The sequence below is a fragment of the Sciurus vulgaris genome (genome assembly GCF_902686455.1).
Source record: "Sciurus vulgaris genome assembly, chromosome: 2".
Classification (NCBI taxonomy): Eukaryota; Metazoa; Chordata; class Mammalia; order Rodentia; family Sciuridae; genus Sciurus; species Sciurus vulgaris.
The window spans coordinates 52,320,203-52,342,803 of NC_136462.1; the positions used below are offsets into that span (position 1 = coordinate 52,320,203).

At 33.6% G+C, this 22,601-nt stretch overlaps 1 protein-coding gene across 3 annotated transcripts in view; it reads left to right on the top strand.

Annotated features, from left to right (window-relative positions):
• NEMF (nuclear export mediator factor) overlaps nucleotides 1-22,257 on the top strand; it is a 42,625-nt gene extending 20,368 nt beyond the window's left edge. For all 3 annotated transcript variants that reach the window (XM_079118891.1, XM_079118890.1, XM_079118892.1), the window contains 18 exons: nucleotides 402-490; nucleotides 1,367-1,470; nucleotides 1,996-2,058; nucleotides 8,382-8,494; nucleotides 9,866-9,923; nucleotides 10,400-10,458; nucleotides 10,551-10,671; nucleotides 12,307-12,586; nucleotides 13,236-13,278; nucleotides 13,426-13,475; nucleotides 15,485-15,632; nucleotides 17,001-17,078; nucleotides 17,432-17,629; nucleotides 19,162-19,194; nucleotides 20,607-20,707; nucleotides 20,893-20,936; nucleotides 21,012-21,091; nucleotides 21,327-22,257. In XM_079118891.1, the coding sequence (XP_078975017.1) occupies nucleotides 402-490; nucleotides 1,367-1,470; nucleotides 1,996-2,058; nucleotides 8,382-8,494; nucleotides 9,866-9,923; nucleotides 10,400-10,458; nucleotides 10,551-10,671; nucleotides 12,307-12,586; nucleotides 13,236-13,278; nucleotides 13,426-13,475; nucleotides 15,485-15,632; nucleotides 17,001-17,078; nucleotides 17,432-17,629; nucleotides 19,162-19,194; nucleotides 20,607-20,707; nucleotides 20,893-20,936; nucleotides 21,012-21,091; nucleotides 21,327-21,404 (1,740 nt within the window). In that variant the 3' untranslated portion in view covers nucleotides 21,405-22,257. The remainder of the gene's footprint in view (nucleotides 1-401; nucleotides 491-1,366; nucleotides 1,471-1,995; nucleotides 2,059-8,381; nucleotides 8,495-9,865; nucleotides 9,924-10,399; nucleotides 10,459-10,550; nucleotides 10,672-12,306; nucleotides 12,587-13,235; nucleotides 13,279-13,425; nucleotides 13,476-15,484; nucleotides 15,633-17,000; nucleotides 17,079-17,431; nucleotides 17,630-19,161; nucleotides 19,195-20,606; nucleotides 20,708-20,892; nucleotides 20,937-21,011; nucleotides 21,092-21,326) is intronic.
• Nucleotides 22,258-22,601: the final 344 nt, after the last annotated feature.

The window sequence follows — 22,601 nt, forward strand, 5'->3', positions numbered from 1 at the left end:
TGTGGGGCATGCTTGTAATCACAGTAACTCAGGCCGTGGTAGGAGGCTGAGGCAGAAGGATTGTAAGTTCAAGGCCAGCCTGGGCAACTTAGGGAGACCCTGTCTCAAAAAAAAAGTGGCTGAGGATGTAGCCCAGTGGTAGAGTGCCCTTGGGCTTGGGTTCAATCCTCAGTACTACAAAAACAAATCTATTTCTGGTCCCATTGTTACCTTGGTGTATTTTATTTATTTATTTATTTATTTATTTATTTATTTATTTTTGGTGCTGGGGATCGAACTCAGGGCCTTGTGCTTACAAGGCAAGCATTCTACCTACTGAGCTATCTCCCCAGCCCCTACCTTGGTGTATTTAAATACATTCTAAACAAATTATTTTAAAAGTTTTTTTCCCCTATAAATAGGCATTCAAATCAGCAGAAAAGAAAACAAAGCAAACATTAAAAGAAGTTCAAACAGTCACTTCTATTCAGAAAGCAAGAAAAGTATATTGGTAAGTGTCTCCCTTTTTAAAACTTAGTTTGTTTTGTCAACATTATACATGTACACTGTTTAGAAGATCCAGCGGTTCTATAAAGTTTATTACAAAACCAGTAGCTCTGCAATTCTTCACCTTATTCCCATTGCCTTCTCTTTTCTTCCATTTCTCTTTGTAATGTCCTTATATTAATGCTTACTTTTTTCTGTTTTACAGTCTTATTATTGATTTCTAACTGTGGAAGAGAAGAATGTCATTTATTTCTTACTCGTGCTCTGTTACATTCACACAGTTATAACATAATTTTGTTAAGACTGATATTCAACATTATCATTTTGACTACTTAAACTGTAGTACTGGGAGGGGCTGGGGTTGTGACTCAGTGGTAGTTGGCCTGGCATGTGTGGGGCACTGGGTTCAATTCTTAGCACTGCACATAAATAAATAAAGGTCCATCAATAACTAAAATATATATTGAGGATAGAGCAGGAATATAACTTTGCATTTTTACCAGTGGTCCAAGCCTATTCAGTGCCCCACTGAAAGAAAACTAAACCTAAGGACCATTTGACATCTAATACTTTGGGTTTGTGTAATTCATTGTTAAAAGTTATCCTTGACTTTTTAAGAAGGCTATCTATACAGAGTAAGGAGATAACGTTTTTTAAACATAGAATTTCTTCTAAGAATGTCTTAAGAATATCTTACGTTTCAGATTTTTAGTGAAATTCAACTTGATATTTTAAAAATAATTAAATCATCATGATGTCTTAACCTACATAGTCAGAATTGTTTTGTTTTTTTGTTTTTGTTTGTTTTGTGAAAAGGGTGTGAATATAGGCAGCTATGAAGAAAAAAATACTAACTTTGTTTTTTTTTTCCATTTGGTAGGTTTGAGAAATTTTTGTGGTTCATTAGCTCAGAAAACTATCTAATTATAGGTGGACGAGATCAGCAACAGAATGAAATAATTGTGAAAAGATACTTAACACCAGGTAGGTAAGATTAAAATTCTAAAAAAATTCTCTCTTAAATGACTAGATCAGGTACTTGTACTCTTTTATTTGACAGAATTAATAAGTAGAAAGATTTGATACTTTATAGTTCTTTTTTGAAGATGTGCTTTGCCACTTAATTCTCATTTTAAGTGGATATTCCTGAAGTACTGCTGAACTAATCTGTGGATTTTTGATCCACAACTATGTAAAATAATTTTTAATCCTCCAATGTCAGTGTAGTAGTTTTTTTGAAAGTTTAATTTTTAATTGTTAAATTTTGTAACCATTTTTCACATTTAGAAACAGGAGTTAAAACCAGGTGCAATATCATATGCCTGTAGTTGTAGCTACTTGGGAGGCTGAGGCAGAAAGATTGCTTGAACTGTTATTTGAGACCAGGATAGGCAACATAGACCCTGTTTTACCAAAAAAAAAAAAAAAAAAAGAAGAAGAAGAAGAAGAAGAAGAAAGGAAAAAAGAAATAGGACTTAAATATCATTTCTTATTTGTCTTTTTTTTAAGGGGACATCTATGTTCATGCTGATCTTCATGGAGCTACTAGCTGTGTAATTAAGAATCCAACAGGTAATAATATATTTGTTATTCAGAATTTAATTCTATTCCTTAAAATATATTTTGTGTAACTATAAGGTTTAATAAAGAAGAATATAGTGATAAAAGGGTATCCCAGTGAAGAAGATAAAACAATTATAAACATATATGCATCTAACAATAGAATCCTATAAATTACATGAAGCAAAGCCAGACAATATTAAAGAAAGAGACAGATATATAATCATATTTGGAGACTTCAACACCCAGGTTTTAGTCAGTTATTAGAATAATTAGACACAAGATTAACAAGGAACTAGGAGTCGTGAATAGCACTATCAACTAATTAAATTCAACAGGCATCTCTAGACCATTCCACCTAATAGTAGAATATTCATTTTTCTCAAGTGCACATGGAAAGTACTGTGGGATAAACCATTCGATAGTCTGTAAAATAATTCTCAATAAGTTTAAGATAATTGAAATCATACACAATAATTTTTCTGGGATGAAATTAGAAACCAGTTGTAGAAAATGTGGAAAATTCACAAATATATGGAAATTAAACAACATACTCAAATAAATAGTGGTTCAAGAGGAAGTCACAGAGGATAGCAGAAAACACTTTAAGATGAATGAAATTAAAACACAATATATCAAAACTTATGAGATTGTTTAGAGGAAAATTTATAGCTATAAAGGCTTATGCTAAAAAAGAGGAAAGAACTCAGATCAATGACTTCATACTTTGTCAGAAAAAGAAAAACTCAAAGCTAGAGAAGGAAGGAAATAATAAAGATTAGAGTAGAAATAATTGAAAATAATAGGAAAACTAAAAAATTAATTAAACTTTTTTTTTTTTTTTCAGTGCTGGGGAGTGAACTCAGAGCCTTGTGCTTTTGAGGCAAGCACTGTACCAACTGAGCTATATCCCCAGCCCAAAAATTTGGTTTTTTTGAAAAGAACAATAGCATTAATGAACCTTCAACTAAACCAGCCAAGAAAATAAGATATAAAACTCAAATTCTTTAAAAATTAGGAATGAAAGAAGGGATATACTAATGACTTTACAGAAATCAAAAGGATTATAAGGGAATATTAAGAACAATTGTATGTTAACAAGTTAGATAACCTAGATGAAATGGAGAAATTTCTCAGAACTATACAAACTACCATACTTCTGAACACTAACTCAAGAACTAGAAAATTTGGAAAAAACCCTTAACAAGTAAAGATATTGAGTTAATAATAAAGTGGTGGGATGGAGGAATCCCAGGCCCAAATGTCTTAATTATACTAAACTTCTATTATTATTGAAGTATAAACTTCAATTATACTAAGCTTTTTAAAGTTTAAATACCAATCCTTCATAGACTCTCCCAAAAGAACAGAAGAGATGGGAACATTTTCTAATCAATTCTGTCAGGTCAGCATTATTATCCTGATAAAACCAGAAAAAGCCATCACTGTAGAACATTATCATTTAGGAATATAGATGCATATCTTTGACCGAATATTAGCAAACATGATCTAGCAGCATATTAAAAGGATTGTGTACTATGAGCTTATCCCAAAAAAGAATTAATGTTGAAAAACCACTTGATAGAATTCAGCACCCTTTTGTAATAAACACACTCAAAAAACTAGGACTAGAACAGAACCTCCTCAACTTGGTAAAAAACATTTATGCAAAACCCCCAACTGACAGTCATAATAGTGAAAGACTGAATGCTTTCCCTCTGAGATCAGGAAAAAGATGAGCATATCTGTTCTTTCCTCTTCTATTCAACATTGTAATAAAAGTTCTGTATAGGTCCTTAGGGCAGTAAAAAGAAATTTAAAATAAATTGTTGAAGAAGAGGTAAAATTTCTTTTTTACAGATGGTAGGATCTTATTTATTTATTTATTTATTTATTTTGGTGGTGCTGGGGATTGAACCCAGGACCTTGTATTTATTAAGAAAAACAAAAACAAAAAAACCCTAAGAAGTTCACCAAAAATTATCAGAACTAATAAGTTCAGCACTGTCCACACCTAATAAGTATACAAATATCAGTTGTATTTCTATTCTATATTACTAACATTGAATAATCTGAAAAGGAAATTAAATATTTATAATAGCATTAAAGAGAATAAAATACTTAGGAATGAAATTTACCCAAATATATATGCATATATGTATACATATATGAATTATAGATCAAAAACTATAAAACATTATTGAAAGAAAGTAATAGACTTCAATATAGTAGTCTCCCTTTATCCATGGTTTTGCTTCCCATGGTTTTAGTTACTCATAATCAACTGCAACTTGAAAATAGTAAATGGAAAATCCCAGAAATAACCATGTTTTAAGTAACACTTATTACAGTATATTGTTAGCTATAATTGTTCTATTTTACTATTGTTATTAATCTTTGTGCTTAATTTATAAATCAGATTTTATGATATATGTGCATGAGGGGGAAAAAAACAGTATATAAAAGTTTGAGTACTATTAGGAATTTCAGACTTCTGAGTGATGTTTTGGAACATATATCCCCACCCATGTAAGAGAAAACTTGGTAAATGGAAAATGTCCCATGTGTGTGGATAGGAAATCCTGACATCATTACTACCCATAGTAATTCATAGACTCAATATAATCTCTCTCAAAATTCCAGCTGCCATTTTCTTTTGTAACAAAGCCATACCTAAAATTCATATGGAAATGCAAGGAACCCAATTTAACCAAAGTATTCTTGAAAATTTGGAGGCCTCACACTTCAGTAATCAGGGCAGTGTGGTGTTAGCATAAGGGCACACACATAGATCAACAAATAGAATTGAGTTTTCAGAAGTAAACCCTATAGTTTACGTTCAGTTGATTTTCATCAAGGGTGTCATGACCAGTCTTTGGAGATAAAATATCATTTCTGTCTCCTTTTAAAATTTTAGTAGAGTTGATTTTAGAGGAGTTTTAGGTTTATAGCAAAATTGAGCAGCAGGTACAGAGCTTTAGTGTGTAACCTCTTCCCACACATGCATAACCTGTTATCAGTATCTCTCACCAGAGTGGTACAGTTGTTAAAATTGACAAGCCTATATTGATGCATTATTCTGACCCGGAGTTCATAGTTTATAGTAAGATTCAGTTTAGGTGTACATTTTATGGGTTGGAATACATATAATGGCGTGTATCTACCATTATAGTATCATAACAGAGTCTTTATTGCTTTAAGTGCTCTGTGCTTCACTTGTTCATCCCTAACCCATAGCAACCACTGATTTTTTTTTTTTTTTTTTTGGTACTGGCAATTGAACCCAGAGGTGCTTGATAAGTTGCTGAGGTTAGCCTTGAACTTGTGATCCTTCTGCCTCAGCCTCCCAAGTTGCTGGGATAATAGGCCTGCACCACTGTGCCTGGTACAACCACTGATCTTTATGCTCTCTTCGTAATTTGCTTTTTCCAGAATGTTGTATCATGATTGTAAGCTTGATAGTACATAGCTTTTTCAAATTGACTTCTTCCTTAGTAGCATGCATTAAAGTTTCCTCCATGTTGCTTCATGACTTGATAGCTCATTTCTTTTTAGCACTGAATGATATTCCATTGTTGGAATTTATCAGAGTTTATTTATCTATTCACCTACCAAAGGTCAAGTTTGGCAGTTATGAATAATGCTACTGTAAACATCCAGATGCAGGTTTTCATTTGGGAAAATACCAAGAAGCAGAATTGCTGAGTCATATGTTAAGAGTATATTTAGTTTTATGAGAAACCACCAAACTGTCTTTTCAAGTGACTGTACCCTTTTGGATTTCCAGTGATAATGAATGAGAGTTCTTGGCACTCTTACATCCCTGATAGCCTTTGATGTTGTCAGTGTTCTGGATTTGGCCATTCAAATAGGTATATTTGGTATCTCATTTTAATTTGCATTCTCCTGATGACATGACATGGAGCATCTTTCCATATGTATATCTATATATTTTCTTTTGTTAAGGTCTTTGAACTTTATTGTAGTACTGGAGAATGAGCCCATGAGTGCTTTACCATTGAACTACATCCCCAACCCTTGTTTCTTTTCTTTTTTTTAATTTTTGAGACAGTCTCCCTAAGTTGCCAACACTGGGCTTAAATTTGAGATCCTCCTACCTCAGCTTGCCAAGTTGTTGGGATTAAAGGCATGTGTGCACCTCCATGCCTTACTTCTGGAGTGCATTCTTACTGTTAAGGTCTAAGCATTCTTTGTCTACAGACTTTGGGTAATAGTTTTTTCATCTGCTATATATCTTTTGCAAGTGTTTTCTCCCAATCTGTGGCCTGTCTTTTCATGTAATAATCTTTTAACAGTGGTGCTGGGTAAACTAGATAGCCACATATAAAAGAATGAAGTTGGACCTTTTCTTCACACCATTTACAAAAATTAACTCAAAGTGCATTCAAGACCTAAACTTAAGAGCTGAAACTATGAGACTGTTAAATAAAAACAAGGTGTAAATCTCCATAATCTTGGATCATATAATAATTTCTTAGATATGATACCAAAATCATAAGCAACCAAAGAAAAACAAGTAAGTTGGACTTCATCAAAATTTAAAACCTTGGACTGTTGTTGTAGCTCCTTGATAGAATATTCCCCTAGCATGTGTGAGGCACTGGGTTTGATCCTCAGCACCACATAAAAATAATAAATAAATAAACATATAAAATTTTTTTAAAAAATTAAAACCTTAATTCAAAAGATGCTATTAATAAAATCAGATACCCACAGAATAGCAGAAGTATTTACAGATCATTTAATATGAGACAAATATTCAAAGAACATGTAAAACTCATCAGTAAAAAGGAAAATCACTCAATTAAAAACGAGCAAAGGTTGGGCATGTTGGCACGTGCCTGTCATCCCAGTGGCTTGGGAGACTGAGGCAGGAGGGTCACAAGTTCAAAGCCAGTCTCAGCAAGGCCCTGTTTCAACATAAAAATAAAAAAGGACTGGAGATGTGCCGTAGTGGTTAAGTGCCCGTGGGTTCAATCCCTGCTACAAAAAAAAAAAAAAAGATTTAAACAGACATTTCTTCAGAGATAGACAAATGGCCAAGAAAAGATGGGGAAATGCAAATCAAAAGCACAATGGGGTGCCAATTCACACTAACTAGAATTGTCATGAAAAAATGGACAAATATTGATTAGACTGTGAAGAGATTAGAACCCTTATATATACTATTAGTACAACTAGAAAATGATGCAGCTTCTGTGGAAATGATTTGGCAGTTCTTCAAAAAGTTAAACAGTTGTGACCCAGTAATTCCTAGGTATATATACCCAAGATAATTGAAGACTTGTATTCATTCAAAACTTACTTACAAATATTCATAGCAGTATTATTTATAATAACCAAGAAATGGAAGCAACCCATGTTCATTAATTGATAGAAAAAATATGATGTATCCATACAGTGGAATATTGTAAATATATGTGCTCTAACATGGATGAACTTTTATTTTTTGTTTTTGCTACTGGGGAATAAACCTGCATCCCCTGCCCTTTTTATTTTGAGATATCTTGCTAAGTTGCTCAGGCAGGCCTGGAACATGTGATCCTTCTGCTTCACGGCCTCCCGAGTTGTTGGGATTATAAGCATGTGCCACTGTGCTGGGTTAACATGGATGAACCTTGAAAGAAACTAAACACAAAAGGGTACATATACTTTGATTTATATGAAATGCTCAAAAATAAGCAAATCTATAGGGACAGAAAGTTAGTGATTGCCAGGGATTGCATATAGGAGGGAAAATGGCTGCTAATGGATGCAGGATTTCTTTTTGGGAAGGATGAAAGTGTTCTGGAGTTAGATAATGGTAATGGTCACATTGTTTTATAAATAAACTAAAAATCATCAAATTGCACACTATGAAAGGTGGATTTTGTGATAAATGAATTACATCCCAGTTAAAGAATATTCGAAATCTAAGGGATATTAATTCTAGAAATCTTCAAACTTGAGATTTTTCTAAATTATACTTTCTGGAATGAAGTTAAAATGATTGATATAGGTACATAGGTATTTTAAAAGCCTTCTATGGGGGCTAGGGTTGTGGCTCAGTGGTAGAGCACTCGCGGGCATGTGTGAGGTACTAGGTTCCATTCTCGGCACCACTTATAAATAAATGAATAAAATAAAGGTCCATCAACATCTAAAAATTATTTTTAAAAAAAGCTTTCTGGGTAAATATATTTTAATAAAAATAGTAGTTTTTTAAAATCTTGAAATAAAGCATGGTATTAGTATTTAAGACAATTAAGCCAGTTATGCTGCAACTTTTTAGAAAGTTTGTACTTGAGTATTGAAATGTGGCATCATTTTTATAGGAGAACCCATCCCTCCACGGACACTGACTGAAGCTGGCACAATGGCACTTTGCTACAGTGCTGCTTGGGATGCACGAGTTATCACTAGTGCTTGGTGGGTGTACCATCATCAGGTAATAAGGGCCATAGTCCTTTTTTCTTTATGAAGAGCTATACTGTGTGCTAAATTTTCAGGGTATAAAAGTAAATAAGGAAGACAAACTACTTAATTTGCTTCTGCTTTGATAGTAGATGGTGGAGAAAAATACATATCAGGTAAAAAGTACTATTAAGAAAAAAATTTGTAAAGCATATAATGGGATAGAGTGTGATAGTGGCTACCTATCATTATAAAGTACCAGGAGGCCTTTCTGGGAAGGTAAGATTTAACAAAGATCTAAATGGAGAGTGATCCATGCAGTCATATGGGATATATATTATCCCATATATAACATATAGTGGGAAATCAGTTATGACTAGTATACTGGCCTAGAAGTTCTTTTCTCCTGTTCATCTTTATTGAAATTTTCTTTTGCCCTTTGAGAAAAGCAGATATCTTGTCTTTTTTTTTTTTTTTTTTTTTTTCTTTTATGGTTAATGCCGTTATTGGATGATACTTCATTCCATGTTTGACTTCACATTGCTGTTGATTTCATTTTCAAGAATTGAGATTGGGGTCTGGGGATGTAGCTCAGTTGATAGAGTGCTTGCTTCTCAAGCACGAGGCCCTAGGTTCAATCCCCAGCACCACACACACACACACACAAAGAATTATGATTGATAATGATGTACTTTTACAAGGTCTTAAAGCTGTGTGGTAGGATAGAATTCATTTGTTATCTGCTATGTTATAATATTGTGTTTTTAGAAAATTAAAAATACTTGAGGGATTATATTTCCTGTCACAATACTGTTATAAAAGTAGTTTGGATTCTTTTATAAGGAGATATGTTTAGGTTTGGGTTTTTTGGTTTTTGGTTTTGTTTGTTTGTTTTTTGTAACTAAGGATTGAACCTGGGGCCCTCTACCACTGAGCTACACCCCCAACCCTTCCTTTTTTTTTATTTTGAGACAAGATCTTGGTGAGTTGCTCAAGCTGGTCTTGAACTTGGTGATCCTCCTGCCTCACCTTCCTATGTGTTTGTGATCACATGTGTATGCCACCATGCCCACCCTCAGGAAAGGATTTTACTTATAAATATAGCTTTATTTTAGTATTTTGGAATAAGCTTATTAAACTATACTTTTCTCATTACACCTCATGCTAGAAGAAAGGAGTGGGTGTTTTCCAGAGCATTTGAAAATATGGGATGTAATAGATAGATCTTGGTTGTTGCCATAGGTGTATCTATCATTGAAGGGAAGTCTATCCCCTTCAGTGTTGAGAATTTTTGCTAAATTAAGAATTTTATACTGTTGCTTATTTGAATATGACTACTTTCACTTCTTGACTAGAAAAACAAACAGTATTTCTTAAGGATGTAACATATTATTGTGTTTCTTAGGTATCTAAAACAGCACCAACTGGGGAATATTTGACAACTGGAAGCTTTATGATAAGAGGTAATGGCTTGACATGAAAAATGTTCCTACCTTGCCAGTGGATTATGGAGACAGGTTTGAGGATCATCTGTAATATTCTCAGAAGAGAAATTGATAACTCTTATGTCACATATGAAGTCTGTTATGAAATAAGCAAATTTTTGCCTTGACATGGCAAATTTAGCATCTGTCATGTCATTTCTTATGTTTTTATTGATGAGAATGTACTTTCACATAGTTTAGTTATAAGGATGAGAAAGTAAAACCTGACCTTTTTTAACATTATTTAGGGTCTGACCCAAAACGTAAAAACAAGCATGCATATTTTTTCTTAATTATTGTTACTATACCTAATGCTAGATTCTATAAATGGGAAATGTTCTCCATGTTAGAGTAAGAGATAAAATGGATATGATCACTGGTATCAGATATTTTGCAGACAAAAAAATGGAGAAAATTGATTTTTTTAAAACATCAATGTATATTGTCTTTTGTAGGAAAAAAGAATTTCCTTCCTCCCTCATATCTAATGATGGGGTTTAGCTTCCTCTTTAAGGTACTCTTCAACTTCTTCCTTTTTTTTTTTTTTTTTTTTTCCCCATAAACCTTACCTAAAGTTCCATAAGTGAAAAAGAACTATTTCTATAGGTAGATGAGTCTTGTGTTTGGAGACATCGGGGTGAACGAAAAGTAAGAGTGCAAGATGAAGACATGGATACACTGGCAAGTTGCACAAGTGAACTCATCTCAGAAGAAATGGAACAACTAGGTAGTTCACACATTTTAGTAAATTAACTTGTGATTTTTTTTATTTTCTAGTTTTATTTTGAAATCTTTAATTAAATGATTGTCTCTTTGGGGATAATTAAAATTTCAAAGAATCATGAAAATCCAGCTATCAGTTTTAATTACTTATGGTTTGGAACATGTTAAATATAGTTATTTTAGTGTGTTAAAAAGTATTTAATTGGATCCATAATTTACATAATTTATTCTATGTATAATAAAACTTTCAGTGTTTAATGGGTAATATATAAATTTGTTTAACTAAAATAGACTCAGGTATTTATGAATTATCACTTCTATTGGGGTCTAGGAATTAGAAATGATAGAAAAAAAGTACTTTGGCATGATGGCAGCTTATCTGTAATCTTAGCAACAAATTCAAGGCCAGCCTTGGCAGTTTAGCAAGATGCTGTCTCAAAATAAAAAATTAAAAGGACCAGGAGTATAACTCAGTGGTCGAGCACCCCTGGGTTCAATTTCCAGTACTACAGAAAAAAGAAAAGAAGTAATAGAAAGATGAGTTTATAACAGTTTCTCATGAGAATTGATCTTATAATGTTTCTCTTTTTTAATATTTTTTAAGATGTTGGTAGACCATTATTTTATTCATTGATCTATATATAGTGCTGAGAATCAAACCCAGTCCCTCACACATGCTACGCAAGCGCTTTACCACTGAGGTACAACCCCAACCCCTATAATATATGTTTCAAGCAGAAAGCAACTCTAGTTGCTGAAATAAATTTATCTATCTAAGAGATCTAGGGAGAGTTGTTCTCTAAACTACTTTTGCAGCTATACTTTTTCCTAGAGTTGTTCATTTATAGGAGTAACACTGTACTGTTTCATTTTTAACTGTTGTATTACCAGATTCTGTTGACTGATGGTCACCATTTCCCTGGCACTGAATAAAGTGCTTCATATTTATTTAATTTTCTTTTTTTTGTGGGGGCTAGACTAGGTATTGAACCCAGGGGTGTTTAACCACTGAGCCAAATCTCCAGCCTTTTTTTGTATTGTATTTAAGAGACAGGGTCCCATGGAGTTGCTTAGTGCCTTGCCAAGTTGCTGAGGCTGGCTTTGGACTCTTGATCCTCTTGCCTCGGCCTCTGAAGCCACTGGGATTACAGGTGTGCCACCACTCTGCCTGGCTTATTTGATTTTTATGTAATTTTCATGACCATCCATGACAGATATGTGGTGGCTTCTCATTTTATAGGAGGGACAGCTGGATCCTACTATTAGCTGTGTGCCAGTTATTTAACATATACTATTAATTCAGTTATATAACATGCATTATTAATTCAGTATTCAAATTATTAAAGCTTCGGAATTTATGCAACTGATTTTATTATCTTACTTTTTGGAAATACCCAAGAAAGACAGGTTATAGTTTTCATTGTAGAAATGTTAACAATGTTCATGAAATCCACTGTAGTAAAAGGTTTCTGGATTATACTTTTGTCTAAGAGTGGTGCCCTATGGGAATGATCAGGCATTTTTCTGGTGATCTTTTAAGAAAACAGGGAATGAGTAGAAATATTCTTATGAAGTTTTTAAGAAAATTACATAAACTTGTCGGTAGTCCACATTGACTTTCCTTACGGTTATTTTATAGATGAAGGTGACACTAGCAGTGAAGAAGATAAAGAGGAATTACATGAACCTCCTGTAGAAGTAGAACTTGTAACTCAGGTTGATCAAGAGGATATTACTGTTCAGAGTGGTGGTGGTGAACTAAATGAGGAACTAATTCAAGAAGAAAGCTCTGAAGATGAAGGAGAATCTGAAGTGATTATAAAAGATCAGGAGCCTGTTGGTGAAATGAAGGATGAAGGGGAAGAGACATTAGAGTATCCTGATACTACCATCGACTTGTCCCACCTTCAGTCACAAAGGTAATTAAAAAGGCAGCATTTTAAATTTTATTTTGTAAGCTGGGAATGATGACAACTTAATTCTTTCAAAGAATGACTTCAGTACTTTTACCCTTCATTGTTCTGTTATTCAGTGCTACTTTTCTTTTCTTTTTTCACATTTAATTTCTCTAAAGAAATTCCCAGGACCAGGGTAAAGAAATACATTACTATAAGAGTAACCAAAGTAGGTCAGAATAGAAACAAATATTCTAAAGGCTAATAACATAATAAAGGCAAATCCATCCAAAAAAAGAGGTGTTTTAGTCATTAATATCTTATTGATCACCAACAGAACAACTATAGTTTTAAGAAAGTGTTTATATTAGGATAATACATAATGCCTTAGGAGTCAGACAGATGAAAATTGAGTCTTAGGGATGTGCCTTTGGGCAAGATACTTATGTGTAAGTTTCACTTTCCTCCTTGGTGAAAAAATGTGGAGACAGGAATGATTCGATTGTACTTGTAGGATATTTTAAGTAATCAGGAGCAAAATGAACTCCACTTATGTATAGTTAGAAAGCACTAAAAAAATAAAATAGAAAAATGTTTAGAGAATGATACAGGAATGTTTTGAGGCTTTGTAAACCAGTGTTGTCTTTGTTTACACTCTTCTTCATTTTCATAGGTCCCTTCAGAAATTGGCTTCAAAAGAAGAATCTTCTAATTCAGTAAGCTATTTTTAAGGTTTTATTTAAAAAAAAAAAAAAAATTTTTTTCAATGAATAATTTTTAATTTTTCCTTTTGAAAAAGTGATATTTTTGTGGAATTTTCCTTCTTTCTTATTTTTTTTTTTCTTTCACTCTCATTTTAATAGAGTGACGGTAAATTACAGAGCCGGAGACATTTATCAGCCAAGGAAAGAAGGTAAATATGTTTGTATTATGTAACTGAAAGGCATTATTTATTTAGCAAGTAAGAGTAAGTTTAAATGCAGGTCTTGTACACACTGAGCTATCACTATAGCCTTTTTAAAAAAAATTTAATTTTGAGACAGGGTTTTGCTAAATTGCCCAGGCTACCCTGAAAGTTGTGATCCTATTGCCTTAGTCTCCTTAGTAGCAGGGATTGTAGGGGTGCCCCCACTCTGCCTGACTTTCTGTATTTTTTTAAATGACAGCTGAGCTACCACAGAATACTTGACTATTTATTCTAAAGACTTTATTAAAATTACCAAGATAAGCACAAATCTTTAGTTTTAGATATTCAACTCGAACATGTTTTTCAGGTTTAGGCCCCTATCTATCATCATGAGATTAAGTAATAAGACTAGCCTTTTGGGGTGGGTGTGTAACTCAGTGGTCGAGCACTTGCTTATTAGCATGTGCTAAGCCCTGGGTTTAATATCTAGTATTGAAAAAGAAGAAAAACAAAGGACCTTTTATTATATGAACACATATAATGATAATTATTGTGTATTAAGTAGACAGGATGTTTATAGGGTAATATTGACAGGAATACTTGAAGTTAATTAGGAAAAAATTCAAGCCTTTTTTTTTTTCCAACAGCAGGTCTTTGGAGGCACATAGAAAGAGAAAGGGAACAACTACAGAATGAGAAAGACATAAAGAACTCTAGAAAGAATGGAATAGAAAATAAAGCCCTTTGGTTTTAGAAAGATAATCATTAAAAACAATTACAGAGAACCCTCAGTACATCTCAGTACACAGTACTGTGCTTACACTGAGTATACAAAGAGATTTGAATATCAAATTCATGCTTTTGAGAAACTTTTAAGTCCTGGGTTCAGGAAATACTCATTAATACATTATATTGTCTGAAAGTGATGCAGTAGGAGTGAGAGATTGTTTTTGAGTTTAGATGTTTTGGGAAATACCATCAGAAGTATACTTTGAAGATATAGTAGCCATTAAGTATATGAAGATAAGATAGAAACTCCAAGGAAAATTAGCATTAACAAAGGGGAGAGGGATTTAGAAATAATACATATGATGCTTTCGGGAAATAATAAACTGAGGCAAAAGGAAGACAAAGTTTGTTAGTGAACTGATAATGGTAAGGTTGAAGGTTCAGTGGTAGCGTGCTTGCCTAGCATGTGTGAGACCCTGGGTTCCATCCTCAACACCACATAAAAATAAAATAAAGGTATCGTGTCCACCTACAAATAAAATATATGTGTTTAAAAAAAAAAAAAGATTAAAGCGGTGAATTTAGACCAAAAGTGGAGAACTTGGAATGATAAGCTAAGTATTTGGGACTTTTTATCCTGAAAGTGATATGAAAATAACCTTTGTAAGATTTTGAATGGGAATGTGAGATAGGTAAACAATTAAAGATTAATATAGAAGTTCAGGTAGATTACAGGGAACACATTGGAAGAAGTTTGGGAATTGGTGAGGCCCTAGACTGGGAATATGAAGAAAAATATCATAGTAATAGAATGTTTGCTTCTTCCTTAATCTGCTTATTTTTGGCATCCATTTATTTATTCAACAACTAATCAGCAAATGTTTTATTGAATGCTTAAGAATTGCCAAGGCCATTTTGATTCAAAGACTACAAATCCCAGTACCTAGCCAGCAAGGTTTTCAGTTAAGTGAGTGTGCCTACATGAAGGATACGTCATGGGTGACAGAATCTTGAGCCTGAATGACAGAAAGAGTGATTAATCCATTACAGATGAAAAATGTTCAGCTCTTTCTTATGTGATTCTTTCAGCTTGCGTGTGTGTGTGTGTGTGTGTGTGTGTGTGTGTGTGTATGTGTGTGTGTATGTATATTATAATTTGGTGATAATCAGGTTAAGTAGAAATCATGATCTTTTATATATTGTACATGTTCTCCTTTGAATTTTTTTTAGGACACTAAGAATTTGAAGTTTTAAGAATTTGCTGTTTCCACTTCATTTGTATTTAGGGAAATGAAGAAGAAAAAACTTCTAAGTGACTCAGGGGATTTAGAAGCAATGGAGGGAAAGGACAAAGAAAGTTCTGTACATATTGAAACTCAACAGAACACAAACAGAAATGTTGCAGCTGCACAACCAATGAAACGAGGACAAAAGGTAATAAAGTTTTTCTAGCGATCTGTTTGGTACAATATGGTTCACAAATGAAGTTGTGAGATTCCTCCCTCTTAATTTTTTTAAAGTTTAAATGAAATAGAAGATGAAGGGGAAAAAATAATTCTTGTTTGACTTCCTTTGATGGTTAGCTGAGGAGACATTGTTTAGGGAATATAGAAAATGCGAGCATCTCCTCAGAAGCTCCCAGTTTATATAGAAGAGGATTTGTCCTAGGGATTAGACCCAAGGTCTCATGCATACTAGGCAAGTGCTCAACCACTGAGCTATACTCCCAGCCCCAGAGCTGATCTTTATTGAGAACTTAGCTTCCTTTTCATTATCAATGTGATTTCGGTTAGAGTTTTTATGTATTTTATTAAATGGAAATGATGAATAAAAAATAATCTATAGAATATACTTTTAGAAATGCTATAGCAGTATTAAAAAGATTATGTGTTAATATATTATTGTATCTTTTTAAAAATTTACTCAGGGCTGGGGATGTTGTAGCTCCGTGGTAAGAGCATTTGCTTATCATGCCCAAGGCCCTGGATTCAGTCCCCATTGCCTAAAAAAAAAAAAAAAAAAATCACTGGTAAGTGCCTAGCTTACATTAGCTGATTTCCTATTTTTCCACTATGTGTACCATGATTCTAACTAAATATTATGATTACTACTCTCTGGTCTTTTTACAGGTCTTCTTTTTATTCTTGCTTTTCCTTTATTCCCAGATACTATAAAATTTACTTTTAAAAAAAACCTTTCAGGGGCTGGGATATAGCTCAGTTGATAGAGTGCTTGCCTTACATGCACAAGGCCCTGGGTTCAATCTCCAGCACCGCAAAAAAAATAAAACTTTCAGATTTTGCTTTATTTCTTTCCCATAATTTTTGCTGAAACTGAAAGTGTCTCCTTTCTAAAAATTATCTGAGGAAAATTTGTTTATACTTTTCCTAAAATTTTTAAATTTTAATTCTTATTTCTATATGTATCTTCCCTCCACCATATGGCAAATTCCTTGAATATGAGAACTATGGCTTTCTCCTTCTTTGTATCTGCCACATTGTTTATAATGGTGCTTTGTTCAATAAGTTCTTTGTGTGTATGTGTGTGTGTGTTTGTGTGTCTTGCAGTGCTGGGGATTGAACTCAGGGCCTTGTGCTTGGCAGGCAAGCACTCCATGAACTGAGCTATATCCCCAGCCCTTTTGGTGGTACTAGGGATTGAACCCAGGGCCTCACACATGCTAGGCAAATACTCTACTACTTAGCTATATCCCCAGCTCAATAAGCATTTTAACAAGAGATTTAAAGAGGCACCTTTTCTTTACAAATATTTGTTGACCATTTTACTGCTGAATTTTTGTAGAGTAAAATGAAAAAAATGAAGGAAAAATACAAAGACCAGGATGAAGAAGATCGAGAACTTATTATGAAATTACTGGGGGTAAGTAACATTAAGAACATTTCTTTTGCTTTTCAGTGGACACCCAGCCCATGTTTAACCTGTGATAAACATTCAGTACATCTTTTTTTTTTTTTTTTTTTTTGTGATAGTGGGGTTTGAACTCAGGGGTATTCTACCTCTGAGCTACATCTCCAACCCTGTTTGTTTATTTTTGTTTTGAGACAGGGTGTTGCTAAGTTGGCCACGCTGACCTTGAACTTGTGACTCTCCTGCCTCACACTCCCAAGTCATTGGAATTACAGGCGTGTGCCACCACACCCTGCTATCTTTGGGAAAATCTTGACAATATTAATATTGACAACATCAACTGAATTTTCCTCTATAAATTAAAGTCTGCAGGTTCAAACAAAGAAGAAAAAGGGAAGAAGGGGAAGAAAGGAAAAACAAAGGATGAACCTGTGAAGAAACAGCCCCAGAAACCTAGAGGTGGACCAAGAGTTTCAGAGAGCATTAAGAAAGAAACTCCATCCCTTGAGGTTTTAACTCATGAGTTACAAGACTTAGCTGTAGATGACCCCCATGATGACAAGGTAAGGCTTCCACACGTGGGCTTTTGCTTTTCACTTAAGGTGGCCAACCAATACAAATGGCACCCCTCTTACTAATGGAAAGGCATCTTAGAAATACAGTGTGAAAGACTAAAATCACAGTGTCTAGGTGCGTGTTTATTGCTAATAAAATGGTAATAATGGTAAGTGTTTATTGCTAATAAAAAAATTTATCATAAACTATTACAGAATAATCAGTTTTGTGAAGAGGATTTGATTCTGAAAGTTACCTAATATCAACTGGATACAATGTCCAAATGTGTATAAGCTCTTGCTTGAATATCTTGATATTCTGAGCACTTGTTTTTATAAATTTGTGTAAAATACAGGATGAATCAAATTCTTTTACTTTCCTGATCAGAATTGTTTCTATTTAAAGTTTGAGTATAAGTGTCTGCTTAGTGTAGGTGATAGGGATTTTGTATTAAAATATTTTCTTCTTTTCCTCTGCTGAACAATGTTGTTTAGTAATTCTGAAATTCACTTTGGGTCTCAAATTTTTTTTTTTTTAATTTTTTAGTTGTAAATGGACACAATATCTTTTTATGTATTTATTTTTATTTGATGCTGAGGATCGAACTCAGCACCCCACATGTATGAAGCAAGTGCTCTACCACTGAGTCCCAGCCCCAGCTCCTTTGGTCTCAAATTTTATACCATTACTATATTCTGCAATTTATTCTGTAAATCCTAAACTCAAATATATTCATATTCTTTCATGGGTAGGTACTATGGTCTGAATGTCGGTAACCCCCCAAATTTCCGTATTATAAACTAAATACCCAATTTAATAATATTAAGAGGTGAGGACTCTAGGAATGGGATTAGTGCCTTATTAAAAAAAAAAAAAGGTTAAAGGGAGCACCTCCTTCTGCCATGTGAGCCAGCAACGAGGTGCCATTTTGAGTCATGCCCTTATTGGACACTGAATATGCTGGTGTCCTGATCTTGAACTTCCTAGAACTGTGAGAAGTGAATTTTTTTTTTTTTTTTTTTTTTTTTTTTTTTTAAGTTTTCCAGTGTAAGGTATTTCATTTTGGCATCCTGGACAGACTGAGACAGGTTATCTCCAAATAGATTTTTCATATCAAAAGTATACAAAATTAAGTATATCTTAGTATTTGAAAAGCTTATCTTAAAACTCTTCAGTAGAGATGTAAAAACAAAAGTTCTGTTCTCTAGAATTTTCCATTTTCTTTTCCCCTAACATACCAAACTTAGTTGTCATTTTAAATTGTCCCTATAATTTTCACTGCTGTAATGTGTACTTTATGTGAAAGTTTTTTTCTCTCCACTTTAAAGAACTGTCCTTTTTAAATAGTGTTGCTTTCTGAAGTATTAAACACACACACCAATCCACTTCAGAGTATTGGTACACTGAAGAATACAACCTTGGTGACCCTACCCTGTGGGTTAGGTGTGATAGCCTTATTATTTCACTATTTCTTTCTCCCTGTGGTTTTAATGGTTTTGAATTTCATTGATGACTTTTAACTTTCATATATTTGGAACAGGAAGAGCAGGATTTGGATCAACAGGGAACTGAGGTAGGTATCAGTTTTATATTGGTTCCTATTACAACACTTTTATTATAGTCCTATCCCAGATATCTGATGCAAAACTTCTGCATAATTAAAACTTAAGACTACACGATCTTGATTCAGACTTTCTGGGTTTGGATCCCAAATCTGCTAGATATAACTATGTAAACTTGGAAATATACTTTGTCTCTCAACTTCCTCAATCTTTGTGCCTTATCGGTATGGTTAGTAATTGTCCCTACTAGGAGACTTGTTTTAAGAATATATGTAATGCATTTAGAAAAGTATATGACATAAAGCCAACACTCAAATATGGATTACAGTTCACCATCTTGTCCTAAATCTAAGTTTATTCATGTTGTTAAATACATAGGATCAGTCTCATAGGCAGCCCACCCACCAAATGAGAACTCTAAGAAGCCCTGGGATTTCTCCTGAAGAACAGGTGAAAAGGCTGTTCTAGCCCAGGGTTTCTCATCTTTGGTACTGTTTACAGTTTGGAATGGATAATTCTTTGTCATCAAGGTCTATTTCATTTATTATAAAATGGTAAGCAACATCCCTGGCCTCTTAAGTACTACAGTGCCAGTAGCACTCTCCTCCTTTCTCTCCCTTCCCACATTGTGAAAACCAAAACTGTCTCCTGACATTGCCCAGTGTCCCCTGGGGTACAGAAATTATTGGTCAAGAATCACTGGTCTAGCTGAAGTCCCATTTCTCTGCAACAGACTTAAATCTATTTGTAGTTGAATGTGGTGGCACACACCTGTGGTCCCAGCTGCTTAGGAGAGTGAAGCAGGACAATTGCAAGGTAGAGGCTAAACTGTATAACTTAGCAAGACCCTGCTTCAAAATAAGGGTTGGCGGATAGTGTCACTCAGTGGTCAAACATGCCTGGATTCAATCCCCAGTACCAGAAAGGGGGAAAAGAATCTAGCTGTGTTCGTTACCATGCATCATCATACTCCACAGTATTGTTTTCTATCTCAGGTAACATCTGATAAAATTTTTCCCCCTTTCTCAAATAATGTATATGTGCAATATTTTGGAAATCCCAGTTCTCATTACTGAGATTACTGAGAATTTTTACTAAGCAAAATTATAAGTCATAAAACATATTTAAACATTACTCAACTCTAGAACTATAAAGCAGAGTTGAGATGATGCTGTCATTATTTAGATTGTATCAGAAAAAGCTAAAAATATGTTAACAATTTCAATTTGGCATTGACTTAGAAATTTCCCCATTCTTTGTTTATGTGGTGCTGGGGATGGAACCCAGGGCCTTAGAAGTACTAAGCAAGTGCTCTCTACCCCTGAGCTGTACCCCAGAACCTAGTTTTCTCTTTTCTAGTTTTCTCTTTCTAAGGCTGCTGGTGTAAATTACTTTTATAATTGTTTTTATTTTCCTCTTTTAGGAAAATCTCTTTGATTCTTTGACAGGCCAGCCACATCCTGAAGATGTAATACTATTTGCCATTCCAATATGTGCCCCTTACACCACCATGACAAACTATAAGTAAGTTACCATTAGTTTTACTCAGTGACTTTTTTTTTTTTGTGGTGCTGGGGATTGAACCCAGGGCCTTGTGCTTTGAGAGGCAAGCACTCTGCCAACTGAACTATATCCCCAGCCCAACACAGTGACTTTTATGAGCTGTTTTGTAATCTCCATTTAGTAACTCATGCAATTTCTTTTTAAAGATACAAAGTGAAACTTACTCCGGGAGTTCAGAAAAAGGGAAAAGGTAAATTTTTTTTAAATTATGATTTTAAACAGTTCAGTGACTGAACAGAGCCAGATTCTTGTTTTCTGTTTACAGCTGCAAAAACAGCCTTGAATAGTTTTATGCATTCCAAAGAAGCAACAACAAGAGAAAAAGACTTATTCCGCAGTGTGAAGGTAAAGTTTTCCTTCAAAACTCTGTAGAGATTGGTGGTATAATTAAAAATGTTAGTTATTTTCTATTGTTCTATAGAAAATGCTGTCTTAACTTGAAACTTGAAGCAGTAAAATCATATCCATTAAAATTTTTGGATATGCCTTTCTTTTGAGAGCAGAGGATTCATAATTGTCATAAAAGAAACATGATTTACCATATAGAATGTGAAAATATTCAGCAATTTTCTTTTTTTAGGACACAGATTTATCAAGAAACATTCCTGGCAAAGTGAAAGTGTCTGCACCCAATCTTCTGAATGTAAAAAGGAAATAGCTGAAATGAAATCCTAAAATATTTGAGAAGAGTCAATTTTATAGCCTTTTGGAAGTTCAGAGACGAAAACACCATGTAACAGGACTTCCACATTTAAAAATGAACTAAACATTGCCTTGCTATATTGGCCAAAAGGACTTAATTCTTGTTTTGTTTTTTTTTTTTTTCCAGTTTTATATAGAGGAAACGCTGTCTGATAGGATTTCCTAAAATATTTGTGAAAAGTTAAATGCTAATTATATACATCTGTAGTTATTCTCCTACGTTAATCTTGAAATTTGGGAGGTTAATGTTAAGTATTCATTTCATGATGTAAAGAAATTGAACAGTAACGTGGCTCAGTTGCTTAAACTACTGACTTGGTAGTCTACTGTATATAACATCTAACATATATTTATATATATATACACATGTATATATATATATATACATATGTATTTGTGTGTATATATCTAGAAACAGCCCAATCATAAGGGTTTTTTGTTGTGGGAATGGGGGTGGTTTAATATTTAGGATTGTGTCTTGAAAACCTTATCAAAAAATATAGTAGAGCAGAGGTAAAAAATATTCTCATGACTCAGAGCTTGAGAAATAACACCTAAAAGGAACTGGTGTTGATCATTTCTATGCATTTATACATCTTCATTTTTCATCTTAATTTCTTCCTTGTAATCTCATTCAGTTCTGTACCATTTTCTTTTCCATGTCTACTAGTTATCAATAGCATGTTATAGAGTATCAACCTATAATATCAGAAGTGCACTTTAGGCTTACCACTAAAGACTCCTGACCCAGCTTTCTTCTTCTGTCTCCTATCAGAATGGAGAATAAAGTCATACATTATTTCCATTCATTTATGAGCTATAAAACGTACTTTTTAATTGATTGGACAACATTTGCCTATTGTCAACATGACCACCAGCCCTTTTACCAAAGTGTTACAGTCAAAGTATTGAATAGCTGTTGGTCCCTCTAACAATTCTTAGTCCCACTAAGAATAGTTTTCCATTTGAAATTAATGTTAAAAAAATCACTTTATTATATTTATGATGCTAGACTATGTAATTATGGACTATTCTTGCTATTTAAAGAAAAACTAAAATTTCAGTGTTTTTTAAAAAGCTACCATTTTGATAATGGTAAGATTATTTAGTATGTTTATATAGATGTATATCCTGAAGTTACCAAAAGGAAATA